We start from the raw sequence: 19,184 nt of genomic DNA on the forward strand, positions 1-19,184 counted from the left end.
TCTATTATATTTAGCTAGAAATGACCTTTCAAATTAGATCTGGCCTAGACCTCAGCAGTCTTGGGGAAAGAGCCTAGATTAGCTGAATAACTGAATAATGAGCCATGGAGCTGTGTGATCTAGGAAAGTCACTTAACCTATCTGGGTCTTAATTTCTTTATCTGTCCACTGAGGAGACTTGAATAAATGGGCAGGGGCTTTGCTCCAGGGAGCCAATGGAACAAGGGAGAGCCAGCTCTGGAAATTGTCCCTTTTGTGTGCCCATATGCAGTTGGTGGAGTCTCCTCTTTTAGGAAGGTGATCAATTGACTGTTGTCAAATATGGTCATTTCTACCTTTACAATATTTCTTAAGACTGCTCCCTTCTTTTCTCTGACACAATACCCCAACCTGGTGTAGGGCCTCATCTCCTCCCCCTGAACTAGGGTGTAACCACTGGGGGTGACACGAGGCTCTTGCTTCTAGTTCATCCTCTTTCAAGATCTGACCACATCATCCCCCTCCCCCACTTCCAATCAACACACTCCAGTGACTTTATTCTTTTAAGAATCAAATATAAAATCCTTCATGTAACTGTTGAATCGCTTCCCAGCCTGGGCCCCTTCCCACTTCTCCTGTTTCCTTACACTATTTCCTTTACACTCCATATAACACAGCAATACTAGCCTCACTGTGGCTTGCACACAGCACCTCATCTTTCTGACCTTTGTCCTGTTATCTTCCTTGCCTTGAATGCTCCCTTTCTTCCTATCATCTCTTAGCTGGCCACCTCTGCTTCATTTCTATGAATTGCCTTTGAGCAGGACTTGATGACCAAACAAGGGACGCCTGAGATCACTGTGGGTAGAGGGCTCCTTCCTTCATCTGTAAACATGCTTAACACACCTGCTGCTCTCCCTTGTTGGCTAGGATGAGGACTAGAGCTGGATGGCAAGCAAATCAAACCCCCTTCACACACTCCCTCCTCAGAAACTTGTTGTTCCTGGTTTAAAAAAAGGAGTGAGTGTGTGTATGGGGGGGTACAGTAGACTGGGGAGGGGTGTTGGATGTATTGTGGAAGAGCTCATTTCTTTTATTTTTCCCAGATTTGAACTAAATTATTCTAAATTTCATGATAAATATCGAATGAGAGAATATTTGTACTTAGTGGGCGATTAATCCAAGCTTTTTGGTCCTCCTCAGTCTTTACCAGGACCTCTGGTGAGTAAAGAGGAGGCTGGGGTATTTTGTAAGGCTTCTGCAAACATCTTCCAGGGTCAAAGCTATACATTCAGCTTTAAGTAAAACCAGCACAATTCACCTTGTGGCTGTAATTGGCCCACCAAGACAGCTATGAGGTATCATTTTAAAGGAAATGTATTGATATTTTTGCTTTGATATTACAGTCCTTTCTGAATAGCCTCCAGCCCCGCTCACAGCCTCCAACCCTTCCTCGTAGCAAAGGAAAAATTAGGCAAAACATACAAATGGTTGGTATAGGGAGCACCCAAAGGGAAGGAAATGGAACTAAGGAAGCTACTTGGAAAAGCCATGTGGATCAGTATGGGTCAAAATCCAGATGTGCAGCTGCCTTCTTTCAGAGAAGGCTGCAAGTCTGCTTCTTTTGGAAGAGATGTGGCCAGCTCTAATAGTCTACTTGAGTCCAGAGTGAGTACTATGGGTCTTGGATTTTTATCTACTATTCAGATATAAATCACCCCGACCTGGATTTGAAGCCAGGGCTTTCAATTCAAATACAATTTCTGGCTCTAACTGGATTTCTATTTATTTTTGGTTATTTCTTTGAAAAGAAACTGAGGGCTACCCCAATCAAACTGCCATGAGCATTCTTTTTAGAGAAAAGGCCAAATAACAAAAAAAAATTCATTTGGCAGAATACAAGGCCCAGATTCTCAGGGGAAATAAGTGGGGGTGGGGGTGGGGGGAGTATGAATAGAGGGAGTAGTACCACAGAACTCTAGCCTATGTTACAAAGCTGCAATCATCTGAATGAGTCTATATTGATTAAAATAGAAAAGCAAAAGAGAGAAGAGAAAAGTTCAAGGGTGGCAAACTACTGCCTCAGAGCCACATCGTGCCAATCATCTATTTGTAGATGCCTCACAATCAAAACTATTTTTAATACAATAAAATTTTACACAAAAATATAAAAACTTATCTCATAACTGGATTTTACTTTCAGTTGGATTGAAGGTTGCCAACTCCTGAACTTGATTAAGTAAAATTCAGAAAAATTGAATCATTTTTTAAATTGCAATCTCTTAATGATCAGAGGAAAAAACACTCCAAATCACTAATAAAAGAAAAATATGAATTAAAATGACTCTGAAGTATCACCTCTTACCCAGGAAATTGGTGAAGATGACAAAAAAAGGAAACTAACCACTTAAGGCACTATGACAAGACAGAGAGGACATTTTTGATGGACTGTGAAATGATTTTACTGACATGCAAAACAGTTTTAACTTTTGTGAGAAAATGAATCAACTGTCCATGTCTACAGTGCTCTGTGAGCTTTGTAGGAGGTTTGTAGGAGAAACACAAATTTAGAGTTGTTTCCACTCAGTGTTAGGGGATTATCTGTATCTGCCCTGTGGTAGAATCATCCAAGCTTGTATTTGTCTGATCGGTCATAGTTGGACACACTGTTCCTTGATCCTAACCTACTGGTGGCATTTTGGCCCTCTTCAATCATGAAGGATGACAACAGTTTTTAGATTGTAAATATACCAAAATGTTATGCCACATATCTTCAATCTAAATAAAAATGGAGATTCTCGTAAACTACTTGGGAAAGAGTTCTCTCATTCCCTGTGATGGGGAAAGTGATTCTCTTTTCATGGACTGGGAGCTCTAATGACTTCTGTCTTTACCACAGATTGAATAAAAATTTGCAATCTAATTATATGAAGTCTTCACTCAAATCTGGCACTTGAGCCTGATGGTAAAATGAGAAACCTTCGAGTTAAATAGAATACCCTAGATAATTACATTTCAAACACATTTAACGACACACCAACTTACAGGAAAAGGAAATTCTCTGTTGATTTATAGGCCACATTATGGAGAAAACAATCTAGTTACAGCCTTTCTCTCTGTGCTTAAAGCATCAACATTTCCCATGTAATAGCAGGTTAATCTTTGTTCTGAAGTTGTTTCCACTTCTGCCATATATTCCACAATGTCAGCAGTCCTATTCTGCTCTTGTTTGGATATTCTGAGCAACTGGTCTGAGTTCTAAGCAAAGCCTTTCCCTAATTATCCTTCACAGAAACCCAATCAAATTTAAGGCTATTCCCTTTATCAATGTTGATGTCAATGGACCCCAGGTGGTGGTTTTCTTTCAGCTGTGTGGTAATTGAGTCATTGCTTTTCCACTGGTGGGAGGAGGGTGTTGAGATTCTCAGGCTTCCCTGAAGTGAAGATTGCCACCAAAAGACTTGGAAATGGACAAATCTCAAGAATAGCAGATGATCCTAAGACCTCAACAACTTTTGCAAACCTAACATTCTAGTCCACAGTAAGTACTGATTTTGTCAAAGTAGCAAGTGTTAGAGGAATTTGGGGAGGGGGGATGATATGCTCAGGTCCTACACCTCCCCATTGCACCTCTGGAAACAACTGCCCCAGCATCCTAGAAGATGGGGGAAGATCACCCCATAGAGATTCAATAGCCAAGTGATTGTCATTGCAAAGGGTGATCCTTAATTCACCTCATTCTATGCCAAGGGCTAACTGCTGGCAGATAGCATTGGACATAATGGTCATCTCCAGTTCAGTGAGGAAGGGAATACCCTGGAAGGAGACAGGAAGGTACACTGGATTCTCATTTTCCATTCACAAGACATCTCAACCTAGTCCTGATTCAGGCTGGGCCAAACCTAGTCTGCTTGGTGCTGGGTCTGAGTATGGTAGAAGTGGAAAAAACTTCAGAATAAAGATTAACCTGCCACTACATGGGAAATGTTGATGTTTTAAGCACAAAGAGAAAGGCTGTAAGTAGACTATTTTCTCCATAATGTGGCCTATAAATCCACAGAAAATTTCCTTTTGTGTCATTAACTGTGTTTGAAATGTAATTATCTAGGGTAGACAAGACCTTTTGGTCTCATGACCCTTGGGAACCATGCTCTAGAAAAGTCATGCTTCCTATGACCTGATACATTCCTCAATGCATCTTTGAGGCTGCCCATTCTACTGCTTCTGAAGCCATATAACTCTGCTATTGATTGGCCCACATCTGTCCAACTTAGCCACATGGAGACTTTGTCAGGATCATACAGCTAACAAATGTCTGAGGTGAGATTTGAAGTCAATTCTTTCTTACTCTATGACTAGTTACTGCTTCACCAAGCTGCCTGAGGGAAAATGATTGTGACTAGTGTAAAGTCAACACCTAAATGACTTCGATGGACCAGGCATCATCAGAGATGCTAGGGAGGGAGACAAAGGCAAAAGTAAAATGGTCTTTGATTGTTGATATGAAAAGAAATTTATTTCCTGTCCTTAAATTCTTTGTTTCTCTCTTCTAGACTAATCAGTAGGTTTGGAGAACTTTTGATAGCTTCCATATTACCGATGATTGGCCTGCATATCTCCATTTGCCCCCAACTAATTTGGGACAACAACATATTCAGTGGCTGCACAGGATCTGCCTCTTTTAAGCACAGGCATCCATCCTTCCTCTCCTTCTCTCCCTTCCTCTTAAGGGAAGTTAGATGGTACAGTGCATAGAGAACTAGCCCTGAAACCAGGAGGTACTGAATTCAAATCAGGTCTCATACACTAGTATGTGACCTTGGGCAGGTTAGTTAACCCTGTTTGCCTCCCATTCAGTGCTTTCTACAGTCATCCTGATTATCTGACAACTGGACCCAGATGCCTCTGAAGAGTCAGGAACCTTGGTTTTCTAGAGGATTTTCATCCTATAAGGGACCTAGAGGCATCCAGGGCTGAGTAAATAGTTGGGCATCTCTTTGACTTGATAAGGAATGGTCCAACCTTAGCATCTTGACTTTGCAGTCCTGGAAGGTCAAGGATACTTTGTCCTGGAGATGAATTTTGAGCATAAGCTGATTCTTCTACAAACAGCTAAGACTTTTCAATTATTTGAGGGAGTTGTGTGATTTTTAGTCTCTATTTTCATCTTGGGATTCTAGAAAATTTCCCCCTTCTGCTAGGGAAGCTAAAGAAATGGTCCCTTCAGGAGTCACAGGATAGAAATGCCATAAGCAATAAGGCATTATTCTTGCACTGCCTGACTCTCATGTGAGGATGGAAAAAGTGAGAAAAGTCCAAGTTGCCAAATAAGCTGGGTGATTTGGGGCTAGCCTCTTGTCTTCTATAGGCCTGAGTAAATCTTCCCTTCATGGTCTCATAATAGTCTCTGAAAGTATTAGTACTAAAATTCTGGACAATCATGGCAGGAAAATGAAACAAAGGCATTTAATTAGAATGTTTCCTGAGTTTAATTGGATTAATTATCACCCAGATTTGAAAGATGCTTGGATTTGATGGAAGTGAGTGGCTTCTCATCTTATTTACTCCATAAACCCAAATCAGACAGATGTCCTAATTCCTTAGTTTCACAGTTGAGTCTCAACTCAATTACAAAACAAAATCTATAGCCCAGTTCGAGCATATGTATTAAGAAGAGTCTGCAGAAGTAATCAACTCCAATTCCCTCTGCCGGATTTAATTACAGAACAACATTTGGTGCAGCTGCTAATCTCTTATTAGGTGACCCCTTCCCTACTCCCCCTGGCTCAGCCTGGAGGATGAAGGTTATTTATGTTCTTCTACTTGGCCCCTGAACTCGCTGCCCATTTACTCTGGTCCACCCTGAGAAGATCTCCAGATTTCCCTTACATCACAAATATTTTCCTTCCCTTACAATGAATCATCCATGAATTGATCCATGTATTGAAGTGAGAGAGAGGGAGAGGAGGGAGAGGAGGGAGATGGGGGGAGAGGGAAAGGGAGGAAAAGGGAGGGAGAGAGAGAATGAGGGGGAGAGAGACAGAGAGAGAATGGGGGAGAGAGGGAGGAGAGGAAGGGGGGAGGGAAGGAGAGGGGAGGGAGGAAGAGAGAGGAGGGAGGGAGGAGGAGGGAGGGAGGAGGAGGGAGGAGGAGAGAGGAGAGGGAGGAGGAGGGAGGAGAGGGAGGAGGAGAGAGGGGCAGAGAGGGGCAGAGAGGGGCGAGGGGCAGGGAGAGATGGAGAGATGGAGAGGTGGAGAGATAGAGAGGTAGAGATGGAGAGGTGAGGGAAGGAGGGGAAGGGGGAGATGCAGAGAGAGAGAAAGAGATGCAGAGAGGGGGAGAAGGCCACAGAGACAATTTCCCGGTCCCCTGCATGGGATAGTGAAACAGTCTGATATATTGTGCCTCATAACTGAGGCAAGAAGTGGAATTCTGGCGAATTCCATTGGTCGGTCTCCCTAAGTTTCCTTTTTTTTTTTCAACAAGATTGGCACCACTCTCTATTGTTGTACAACTGCCATCTAAGGTCTGGCCTTCAGTTGTCTGGGCCATTAGATCATGGGTTTTTGAATTCTAAGAGACATTTAAAGTCATTCACCTTCTCATTTTGCAATTGTAGAAACTGAGGCCTGAAGAGATCAGGACTTTGCTTTAGGTCACAGACATAACAGGTTTCCCAACTCCAGATTTCATCTTCCTCCCACAATGGGGCACCTCAGGGAGAGTTGGGGAGTAGGACCTTGATTGACTTCCATCCCAGAAGCCTTCTCCCAGAAATCTGTACACATATACCCAAACACCCATTTTTGAGGAAGAAAAATTAAATGGAAACTAAATGGAGTTGTTCAGAATTTAGTGAATAGCTATAGAGCTGGAAAAGACTGCAAAGGTCATCTTGTCCAGTCCACTCATTTTTGTGGTGTAGAAAACTGAATGCCAGAGAAGGGAAGGGACTTGCCCAGGATGCTTGCAGACAGGAATGACCAGAGCTGAGATTTGAACCAAAGGGCTCTAACTACCAATCCACTGGTCTCTTCATTATCCTAAATAATTTTCTAAACAAAAGAAGTTGTCTTTCTCTCACTGTAGGGAGGTTGTTTCCTGCACATGAACCTAAAACAGAAACAGGTGGACTATGAAGGATTCAGCATCAGGTAGCTCATGAACACCCTGGGCTTGAATGGGTAAGAGGCAGTCCCTTCTTTGGGTCCTGAGCTTGATGGCTTTCCATACCCAACCCTGACCCTGGAACCCAGGCATTGGCCTTAGGCTCTCCAGTACAAAATCACAGGAGCCATCTTTTTCCCTTCCTACTCATTGGGCCAGACTAAGTTTTGTTTAAGGTTTATTTCCTGTGGTTTGGACCCAGGGCAAGAGATAGAAAAATTGTGAGATGGAAAGGTAAAAATTTCTCCATAACAACACTGAGCTTCCTACCCCAGAGGACAATTTTCTGCTCGGAACACTTACTGTGAGCCACAGAAGGAAACCATTGTGTTCACGGAAAGCAAATCAGAAGGGAGCAGGATGACAGTGACCAGATGTTCCAGCATTCCTGTGGGAGCCCTGAATGTTTCTGCCTTGCCTCCAAACAGACCTCATCATCCCAGTCCCAGGCCCCAGGGCCCAGTTTTCTGAGCCTGCTGCTTCAATATCCATGGAATCCAAACATATGAGAGCCAGAAAGAACTACAGTGGCAGCTGAGTCCAACTATTCTTATTTGAAAGATGGAGAAACTGAGTCCCAGAGAGGAGAGGGGTAATAATGGAGTCAATGGAACTCAGAGCTAAAATTAGTACCAACCCCCTGGTCCAGTAATCTTGCAGTGGAGAAAGTACTGGACCTGGAGTTAGGAAGACCTGAGTTTGAATTAAGAGATTATCTAGCTGTGTGACTCTGGACAAGTCACTTGCTCTCCAGGGCCTTCAATTTCCTCTTTTATAAAAAGTTATAATTAACAGCACCTATATCACAGATTGCAAGGATCAAATGAGTCAACATATTTAAAGTGCTTTGCAAATTATAAAGGTTTCGTTTGTTGTTATATATCACCCCTCCTATGGTCTTCTTGGAGATACAGAGGACATAGTGCTGGGACCCAGGCCACATCCAGGGCCTTATTTTGTGATTAAAAGCCCAGAATCATCTTCTAAAGTTGAGTTTAGATTTCTGGAGTAGAGGAAGTAAACTCCAGAAGCTCTGGAGTGCTCATGGGTTCAGTTGGGATCTGTGAGAAGGAATCAAAGAGCTGGATCCCAAGGGGAGGAGCCTGAATTGGTTAATTAACTATTTATTGCCTACTATGAGTCAACCATTGTGCCAAATGTAACACTACCAAAACATATCCAGAATGAAGAAAAGAGGTTCATTCATCTTCTTCTTACAGGGATCCTGCCATGTAAATTGTACCCAGAACCAATTAGCAGTTTTCAGAGGTCAACCAAGAAAGATCCCACCAGCCCCTATTTTGACCAAGGTTTGGGTCAAGACCACTTTTATTCATCTTTGGGGTTTTTTTTTTTTTTGGCAAGGCAGTGGGGTTACACAGCTAGGTCATTATTAAATGTCTGAGGCCATATTTGAACTCAGGTGCTCCTGACTCCAGGGTCAGTGCCTTATCCACTGTGCTACCTAGCTGCCCCCAAGACTACTTTTAGATGCTGGGTGCTTCATCAGGGCCCTGATCCAAATCATTATTGGGGAACTAGCATAGAGTCTGGAAATGTTACTTTACTGTATCAGAAGAGGGAAGATCAAATGATATAGATAAGGCAGTTAGAGAGATCACACGGTGTTGGAAGTAAAGAATCAAGAAGACCTGGGTTCAAATTCTGGCTGATATAGACTGGCTATGTGATTCTGAAGAAGGCACTTAAAATTCCTGCACTGATGAAAAGAGTTCCTTCACAGGGAGCTCCTGGTATTATATGCTTTTGTAAATATGAAGCAGATCAAAATAAGCACATTTTACTCCATCCTAATCGATTTTCCTGCATTGTCACTATCCTAGCCCCAGTGACCACCTCCCATATTTAGTGATTTCTTGAGTATAAATTCTCGATACTTTTGTTCTTTGTCACTGCATAAAGTTTGTCATTTCACTCAGCAGTATTTCAAATGAAATGATCCTCTTGAAATGACAATTCAGCCCTGACAACGATATTTCTCTCTCTGAAAACTGAAGGTTTCTCACTGAATCCTACACACTATGCCCAATGGTGGTGATTCTAATGATATGTCTTGGTCTTACCATCACTGTTGATGCAGACCACTTCCTGCACTTGTGTCCCAGGACCACACTGCTTTCCATTGTCTGGCTCACAGTTCCCAAGCTTCACTGCCTTCCAGTCATAGCAGGAAGGCTCTTCACAGGGGATGGCTTCCAGCAAGTGAGGACAGTTACTAGTCCCTGCAGATCCTCCAGTAGGCTCATTAGTAATCCTCCGCTTCCTCAGTTTAAAGCCTGAAGTATTTGGGGAAAAAAAAAAGATTTTGTCAGTGGATGTTCAAGTGCCATGGACAGTTCCAGGATGCAAAGATAGCTGAGGAGTGAGAGGGCTGGAGGAGAAAGTGAGGTGGTAACAGCATTATTACAGGCTTTTCCAACTTTACATATCAAATCTATTTTAGATTTTGACTATTTGAGAGGAAATCTTTCTAAACTGTAACATGGCCCCTTGACTCAGAAGACAGTAAACAGTCCTCTGTCATCTTTTAGTGCTTCATGCCAATCATACCATTGTGTACAATATAATGATGCTATTAGGATTGTGTAGGATTGTTCGCTTTATCCCTGGGAGCCCAGAACTATGGAACTTTTTTCTTCTCTTGAATACCCTTAATATGCTGTCCATCTCACCCTTTGCTGAGTGTCAGTTCTCACTATGCCTGATGACATCACCCTTTTTCTTTCCTCCTATTTTATATTAAGTTAAATTAAATTACTTTGAGTTTTCTGTAGGCTCAGGAACTGGTCATCAAATTCATAGAAGTTTAGAGCTGGAAGGGACATCACTGACCATCTGGTCCAAACCATACAAGGAAGGAATTCTCACTAGACTATACTGCAGACAGGTGACTGTCCAACTTTTGCTTGAATATGTGAAAAACAAAAGTAGGATCAATACTGTCCTCTGGATAAACTATGATAACTTTTTTAATTGCTCAGAAACTTCTGGGGAGGGGCATTTTTTCAGTTATGCCTTAAAAAGGAGAGGTTGGTGGGTAACTGAATTCCAGGTGAATTCTCATTCACTTAACATTTTTCAAGGACTTCAACTCCTTTAGTAGTACTCAGGGATTCATATATTCCTGTCATTTCTACTGAGACATCTTCCCACATAAAGGAAGAAACATTCTGATCTGATGACTCTCCAGTTCCCTCTATGATATGAGGAGGCGATTCATCAGCACGTGTCCAAACTTTTATCTTTAATTAAATACTAAAGATATTAATTCAGTAGCTCTTTTGTGCAAGGATCTGTGTCCCATTCTGGAGGTGCCAACATGAAAGAAAGGTATCTTAGTTATCAGGGTGCTGAAATGGATGGGTGGTAGGGAAACATCTTAGGAGACATCATTGGCATCCCTTGGAGTTCAGTGAAAGGCCACCTTATATCATGAGCCTTCTCCATTTGTGATGGTTTCTTCTTAACTCATGGGTCCAAATGTTCAATAAATTCAATTAAACAATCATTTACCATGGTGCCCATGCTGTGCTAAGAACAGTGGACAAGAAACCTAAATGTTAAATAAGCACATCCTACTGTAGGAGGCTTGAGGAAGGCCCAGTACCCACTTCCATACCTTTCTTGCCTTGCTGATCATTGCAGTTTTCAAAGGTACAAGGTCCCCAGGCCGACCATGCTGACACTGTACACTCTACTGGACAGGGAACCTGGCACAGTTGAGTAGTGTTTGGGACAGTCCCTGTGCAGAGTTTCCAGTTGACTGGCTTGGAAGCTGGAGGGAAAATGATAAACAAAATGAAATTCTCCAGAAAAGGTCCTTGCGTCTCAGTATTATTCCATACTAATATTTCCAACATGAAAGGTGGAGGACCTTGTTTAAATCAGTATCATGAAAGTCTTCATTTCACAGATCACAATGGCAGATCCTCAAAAGATCTTGACAGGTTTGGGAATTGTACCAAATTTAATCAGAGCAATTTAATAATGGAAATGGCAAGTCTTACATGTAGGTTCAAAAATCAAGATTGGAGAGACATGGTTAGAGAACAATTGGTCTAAAATGAAATTCTTTTAATGAACTGCAAACTCAATGTGAGTCACTAATATGCCATGGCAATATCGGGTGGCATTCTGAGAGGCATAACTCCTAGGGCTAAGAAGGTCATAGACTCATTGGTCAGACTAGGAAAATTATGTTCAATTCTAGGAGATATATCACTCCAGGGAAATGCCACTGGCAATACTTAGATGGTTTCTAACTGAAACCTTTACTTCTCAGAGGACACCAAACTCTATTTCTGTGACCACAAGAACTTTGTTAAAGTTGAAGCATACATAAATTGACCTGATGTCACTGGCAAGAAGGAAACAACAGAGATGGGTGAATGCTTCATTGCCCATAGCTTCCTTGACTGATTTACACTTGGTGTTTCCTTTCTTCTTTTTCTACCAAACCACACAACCATTGGACAAGATTTCCTGGCAGTCCCTATCAGGAGGCCATGATTTATGCTCAGGAAGGATGCTATAAGGAGATGAAGAAGATGAAATGCCTCCCAGGAAAGGAAAAGGGTCCTTGGATGGACAATGGCCCTCCCATCCCAAGGAATGCCAGAGCAGCCTTCCATCTTGCTGGTTCTGTAGGTGGGAAGCAGGTAGTATATATGTGCCTGTATATTTGTGTGTCTCTACAGGTGTGAGGGGTATGACTCTGCCTAAATCTATGAGTGTTAAAACATCCATCCTTGGCTTGAATGTACATTATCATTGATGCCATGGAATTCAAGAAGTAATTGTTAAACAACTCTATTTGGCATTAGATGATGAAGATAAAAACATAATAGTTCATGCCTTCCGGGGGGGGGGGGGATTATGTTATACCGAGGGTGAGTAAGTAAATATAAAATAATTTGAGGAAGAAGATAGTGCTAACATAGGAAGGTATGATAACAATAAAATACTATTCAGCAATTAAGCAGGAAATGAAAGTTTACAAAATATTTTATAAATGTTAGTTCCTTTGATAAGGAAAGCTTTCCAATAGCCCATGGCATTGGAGTGAAGCTTCAATGAAAGTGAGGAATTCTAAAAGGTTGAGAAGGAGAAGGAGTGCAACTGGTGGGGGGTACTCAGCTGACAGTAAACCCCATAGAGTCACAACTTTCATTCTGGTTACTTCTGGGGAAACATGGTGCTCAGTATTCCAAGGCATGACCTCCAATTCAGCCCACATTGTAGGGCAAGAGCCTGAGGTTAGAGATGGAATTCCATGGTTGGAAACACCCAACAAGAAAGTATGGTGATGTGTCAGGAAAATGATAGAAAATGTCAAGAGAAGATGGAAAAAAACTGGAATCAGTAGTGGTAATCAGAATATATTAATCACTGACCATATATTAATAATGTTTTGTCCTTCATTTTGAAGAAGACCACAACATAGGGAGATGTCATGACAAGCATGTGAGTGAGGTTGGGTCACCAACTTCTCTCCTCTGGTGCCATCTGGACCTAGTGGCCAGATATGAATCAGGATGACTGGAAATGGCCCAGATGGAAGATAATCAGGGTTAAATGACTTGCCCAAGGTCACACAGTTAGTAACTATCATGTCTGAGGTCACATTCAAACTCCTGTCCTCCTGACTTGAAGGCCAGTGCTCTATCCACTGCATCACCTAACTGCTTTGAATTAAGTACTGATGAAAAGGGAAAGATAGTCCCTGTCCGCAAAGAAATGTAAAGAAGAGAATATGCAAATACTTTTGTACAAATGAGTAATATAAAACCTATCTCATATATGTACAGAAATGATCAATTTCCTATACATACAGGTGCATCTGGTATAAATATGACATGTCTATATGTATATACCGATGTCTTTAATATAAAATACACATTATATACACACATATATTTACAATGGTGTGTGTGTGTGTGTGTATGTGTGTATATGTATGACTAAGGATGACATTCATTATAATAGTGCAGGAGAGAGATGAGGAGAGACTACATCAGAGTCTTGGCTGAGTATCTTATTTCTACAGAAGGTTGAAGGCATTCTCTGAGAGGAAGGTGATTGGAAATCACCATAATTCAAAACCATGCATTCCCATTGATGACGATAGTATGCTCTATTAGGGTAGAGAATGCAACACTGCATATACCTCAAAAAGGTTTTCTGAAATGGAATTAGAGGATGTGAGTGCTTGTTATTAGAGTTGTTTGATTATCATTATGGGATTTTATTTTATTTTTTTGTTCACACAGATTTCATTCTAGTAATGTCTACAAGTATGGAAAACCAAACAAATATGGTCTGTGCAGGCACTGTTTTCTTGGGCCATCCAACACTGCCCTGGGAGCACTGCCCTTCTCATTTCCCCCCCCCCCCCCCGCATCCAGACCACCTCCATTTTCAAGAAAGACACTTCTTTGTCTCATAACAACACAAATGTGTGAGATGCTGAATCCTTTTTATTCACTGATGTTGCAAATGCTCAAATCAGTTATTTCTGTGGTTTCCCAGATTTGTTTTCCTTTTTTTCCTTCCAGGAACATTTTAATTATCTCTTTCTACTGCAGTGAAAATAAACATGATGGCACTTCTATTACTTGTATTGTACAAACCACAGTGAATTTTCCTGCTTATTTGAGGCAGGATTGTTTTCTAATATGTATTTCCATCTCAGTCAAAGCCAAGAATGATTAATTTTATTACTTTTCCAACACTGAGCATGTGCTGTATTGGTGGAACAAAACAGGGAAAGAGAAACCTCAGTTTTCTAGAAGACTCAGAAGCTTCACTCCTATTGATAATACAAAGAAGGCAGTTAGCCCAAATGAAAGGTCAGCCACCAGGTTGAGTTGGGAGCCATTAGTCTAAGACTGGATGATTACAAACAGAAGTAGACTCTTGGGACGAGTGCTTAAGGATGACACATCATGTTATAGTTGCAATAAGGTTGGAGGATAGCCTTGGAAGATGGAAATAATAATTTCATTATGAATAATGATAGCTAATATTTCTATAGCACTTATTTGCCTGGCACCATCCTGAGCACTTGAAAACCATTATCTCATTGAATTCTCATAACAACTTTTCAACCTATTATTATCCTCATTTTACAGATAAGGAAACTGAGACAAAGGGAAGGTAAATAATTTACCTGGGTCACAGAGCTAGCCTAGTGCTTTAATTTACTGTACCACCTGGCTTCCCCTAATGAGAAAGGTAAGCTTTATTCTTGGTGGAGAAGTAAGTATGTTTCAGGAAGCCTGTTGTCCCTGGGTAACTTTTCCCATGTTCTCTTATATTGAGCATATTTGTATTGGGCTCTATTGAAAATTACCCCAAACTCAGATATATAGGGTTTATAAAAGCTTTATGCTCTTTGGTCTTTGCCAAAGACATTGTCCTTACTCTTGCCAAAAGAAACCCAGATTCCAATGAATTCTTTGGGTTCGTGCTCCTTTGAGATCTTACTCTCATCTTCAAATCTTTATCATCTTCTGGAAACTTTTCTGCAGCTTAAAATGTGTCTGGATCTCTCCCCCAGTTTTGGAAAAAAATTGAAAATTTTTGTTTTTATAGCACTTTGATTTCTACAGGTATGTATATGTAGATATATTTTCATATCTATATTTATCTCCGTATAACCCCAATCATCACTTATAGCAAATATATTAAGAAGGATGAGAAAAAGAACAGATAGGAAAATCAATCAATGCGACTGAGACTGAAAGCATTTGCAATGTTCCACAGCCATAATTCCCATCTCTGCAAAGAAGAATAGTCATTTCTTCCTGGAGAACAGGAGCGGTCATTCTAATTACACAGTATTATGGGCTTTTGTTGTTTATTCTGCTATTTCCTTTCACTATGTTGTAGTTGTATATTTTGTTTTAGAGGTTTCAGGCTTTGCATCAATTCTTTTATGTTTTTTAACATGCTTCTCTGAGAAAGAATTGTGGAGTTTGAACAAAGATCAAGGACTATTACCTTTAATTTAGAAAAAAACCTGATATCTTATTGTCTGATCGATCTTGCTATCTCTTATACTTGATATTTCTTCCTTAAGGATCTGATTTCTCTCTCATCACACTCAATTTAGATCCATGTACACCATGGACACAATGTAAAGACTGGAAAACTGCCTTCTGTGGGGGGGGGAGTAAGATTAGGGGAAAAATTGTAAAACTCAAAATAAAGAAAATCTTTAATAAAGAAAAACTATAAAAATGCTTCTCTGAATCCCTCATATTCATTATTTCCTATAATTTAGTAATCTTACAATACAGTTATGTGTCACAATTTATTTGGTCATTCTCCAAATGATAGACAACCATTTTACTAACATTTCTTTGTTAGCAGCAAAGTGCTCTTGTGAATATTTTTGATGTATTTTGGATGTTTATTCCATATTTGATCTCATTGGATTATATGCTTAATAGTGGGATCTCTAACTCAACAAGTATGGATGATTTTCCTTACATATTCACAAATTAGTTCCCACAATATTGTAACTTCTTTGCAGCTCCACCAGAAATGCCTATCCAAAACTCCTATAACACTATCTTTGTAATTTTTACTAATATTCTGGGTGTGAGGTGGAACTTCAAATTTATTTTGACTTCATCTTATACTTTTTCTCGACCATTTCCTCAAGGTATTAGTCTATCTTTTCCTTACAAAATCAACCTCATAGACAAATTAGTTTATATTGTTAGCTCTACTTTCTCATATTAAATCTTTGCACAATTTTTAATAGGGCTCTCAACCCCATCACTTGTTTCAAACTTCTCTATTCAAAGGTCATCAACAATCTATTCTCCTTTCTCTCCCACTATTCTATTCTCCTTACTTTCCCACTATTCTATTCTCCCTACTCTCCCACTATTCCCATATTTGATCAGTTGATTCTACCTTTTTAACATCTATATCCTCTCATCCAGTCACAGTCACTACTCTAGTTCAGGCCCTCCCCTCTGCTTTCTTGGGCTATTGTAATGTCCTCCTACCTGGTTGAAAGTCTCTCCTCTGCAATATTTTCTCTGCATTGATGTCAAACTTATATTCTCCAGAGATCTGACTCCTCTCTCCTACTTAAAAATGTTTAATGGATCTTTTAGTATTTAAGAAAACACTAATTTCACATTCTGGCTGTGTCCTAAGTGGGCCTTTCACAAAGTATGAAGGTATTCTACATTCCAGCCACAGACCAAATAGCTCTTCTTCAACCTTGACATTCCATATCTGCCATTTGTGCTTTTCCATAGGCTAAACTAAAAGCTAGGGGTGCACTCTCTCTCCTCTTCTCTTTTCCAATCTTTAGATTTCTTCTACTTCAAAACTCAGCTCTGATGGCTCTTCTGACTTGACTCGACTTTAGTGCCTTTCTTCTCTGGATATATTTGCCTTTTGTGTAGACAGCAAAAGCTCTAGGAGATGGCAGGAATTGTGGTTTTGTCATTTTGTGCAGTCTAGCATTGTTTTTTTTTTTCCATACAGGAGGCACTCAAACAGGGCTTATTTGATTCAGTTAAATCTATTGAATAGAGCCTCTATGCCACAAGATCTCTAAGACTTGTTTCCCTGACATCACCTTTTGAATCCTTCCCTCTTCACCTGGGAATACCTAAATCAAAGGTTGAGATCCTGTAATTCAGGGGTCATGGGTTCCTGACAGCAATTTTTCAAAAAGTTTTCATTGAATCAGAATAGTCAAATTGAATAGGAAAATGGCTTAAGATTCACACTATGTACTTAAAATGAAAAAAACAATCCCAACTTTGAGCAATTCTTAATGAAGGGTGTCATAGACCTGGAGTACAATCTCTGAAATAGATGAACACTGGGAAAATGATCTCTTTTGGTAATTCTTCATGAAGCCTGGAATGATAATTTATTCTAATAAATAGTTGTACTTGTATCAGCCTCAAAAACATTTTTTTTTCATATAGTTTAAACTTAAAAAATGTCAATTGTTGGTCTAGAAAGCATGAACAATCTGAGTGGAGCTTGGGGAGATCAAATGTACCTATGACTTTAATGACCTTGGCTTTTTATATGTGATTGTGATCGATTAAAGCATGTTCTTTGTATTCTATGGTCTGGTTTTGCTCTTGATGAGGCTGAGTTGGACCATTGGAACATTTTGGGTTTTTTTTTAGGTTTTTTTTTTTAGGTTTTTGCAAGGTAAATGGGGTTAAGTGGCTTGTCCAAGGTCACACAGATAGGTAATTATTAAGTGTTTGAGACCAGATTTGACCCCAGGTACTCCTGACTCCAGGGCCGGTGCTTTATCCACCACACCACCTAGCCTCCCCATTGAAACATATTTAATAAACCACTTGGACTTTGAATAACACAATCTTCTAATCAAACCAAATAGCTAAGTGGTGCCATAGATAGAGTACTGGACCTGGAGTCAGGAAGACTCATATCTCTGAGTATAAATTTGGTCTTTGATACTTACTAGTTGTGTTTCTGTGGGCAAGTCATTTAACCCTGCTTGCCTCAGTTTTCTCATTTATAAAATGACCAGAGAAGGACATGACATAGCATTGCAATATTTTCCAAGAAAACCTCAAATGGGGTCATGAAGAGTTGGACCCAACACAATATCTACCCAAACCAGAAGAGATACTCAGTAAATTAACTGAGGCACAAGAAATGAGTTAAAGTAAATTATTCTTGAAAGCTAGAAAAAATGAACTATTTCATATTTTTCTTTTTTAAAATAAGTTTATCAATCTCTTTGGGAGTTTCTATACCTATTATTTCCTTTGTTATTCCTCTGCCACCTCATCCAGGGATTTTCTTTTTGTAAATTTATTTAAGGCAATGGGGTTTGAGTGACTTGCCCAAGGTCACACAGGCAATTATGAAGTGTCTGAGGCTGAATTTGAACTCAGGTCCTCCCCCAGTTTTCTATCTACTGCATCACCTAGCTGCCCCTATTATATATTTTCTCATGCATCAAGCAAACTCACCAAGCAGACAGCTAGGGTATTTATTTCTGTCAGATTGTTCCCCTTTAAGGACATATTTTATGACTTTTATTGTAAACAGGACACATAGTGATTCAAGCAGTTTCCCAGACAAATAAGAGGAACTCTCCATCTTTCAGAAGACAATCGCATAGGGCGGCTAGCTGGCGCCCTGGAATCAGGAGTACCTGAGTTCAAATCCGGCCTCAGACACTTAATAATGACCTAGCTGTGTGGCCTTGGGCAAGCCTCTTAACCTCATTTGCCTTGAAAAACTAAAAACAAAAAAACAAAAAAACCATCACAGGCTTGTGTCTTCATAACAGTCCTTTGAGCACTAACTCTACGAAACTTGGTTTTTCAAATTTGGCCAGGAACTTAGTGGGCCTAATTCTCCATTTTTGTGATATATGGAATCAAATTGATTGACTTGAACTTTCTAAAGACCCATTACGAGTGGCTTGGTAGGTTCCTTGGGTTAAACATTCTGAGGTCTCTACCCGGACAGTCTAGCTAGAGGTCATGTAAAGTTTTTCATGACTAGGAATCAGAAAATTGAATTGGAAATTGAATAGGAACTGGTTTAAGATTCATAATACACATATAAGATGAAAAAACAATTCTCTGAATGGTTCTTAATGGAAGGTGTTACCAGACTTAATGGAGGGCAATCTCTGAAATAGCTCCATTTCAGGGATTCCAGTATTTAAAAATTCTAATTTTCCAGTGGTGTAGTAACTCAACGTTCTTGTTGTGAGCCAGGGGTTCAATTTCAGCATCAAATATGTGACTAGTAGGACAGCCTCTTCTTTTAGTTTTAAAAGAGATAAAAACACATTTTCCATGCAACAGAATACGTTATGAAAAGAATGCTGTGAGCCCTGAGAAAGAGAAGCAGTGGTCACTGAGCCAACGTGGGCTCATCAAAAACAGAGCATGTCATGCTCTTTCTGTATCTGGCAGGGTTCTGAGACAGGCAGCTCAAGGGAATGTGGATGGAGGTGGATGCCCATAGCCTCGTGGGGG

General features: G+C 40.3%; 1 protein-coding gene across 1 annotated transcript in view; it reads right to left on the minus strand.

Moving 5' to 3' along the window:
* The window catches only part of THSD7A (thrombospondin type 1 domain containing 7A), a 323,596-nt gene that overhangs the window by 115,137 nt on the left and 189,275 nt on the right, over window positions 1-19,184 (minus strand). The window contains exons 6-7 of the mRNA XM_074195394.1: window positions 10,787-10,942; window positions 9,231-9,443 (exon numbers count right to left, since the gene is read on the minus strand). Coding sequence (XP_074051495.1) covers window positions 9,231-9,443; window positions 10,787-10,942 — 369 coding nt within the window. The remainder of the gene's footprint in view (window positions 1-9,230; window positions 9,444-10,786; window positions 10,943-19,184) is intronic.

This window comes from Macrotis lagotis, chromosome 7 (genome assembly GCF_037893015.1).
Source record: "Macrotis lagotis isolate mMagLag1 chromosome 7, bilby.v1.9.chrom.fasta, whole genome shotgun sequence".
Classification (NCBI taxonomy): Eukaryota; Metazoa; Chordata; class Mammalia; order Peramelemorphia; family Peramelidae; genus Macrotis; species Macrotis lagotis.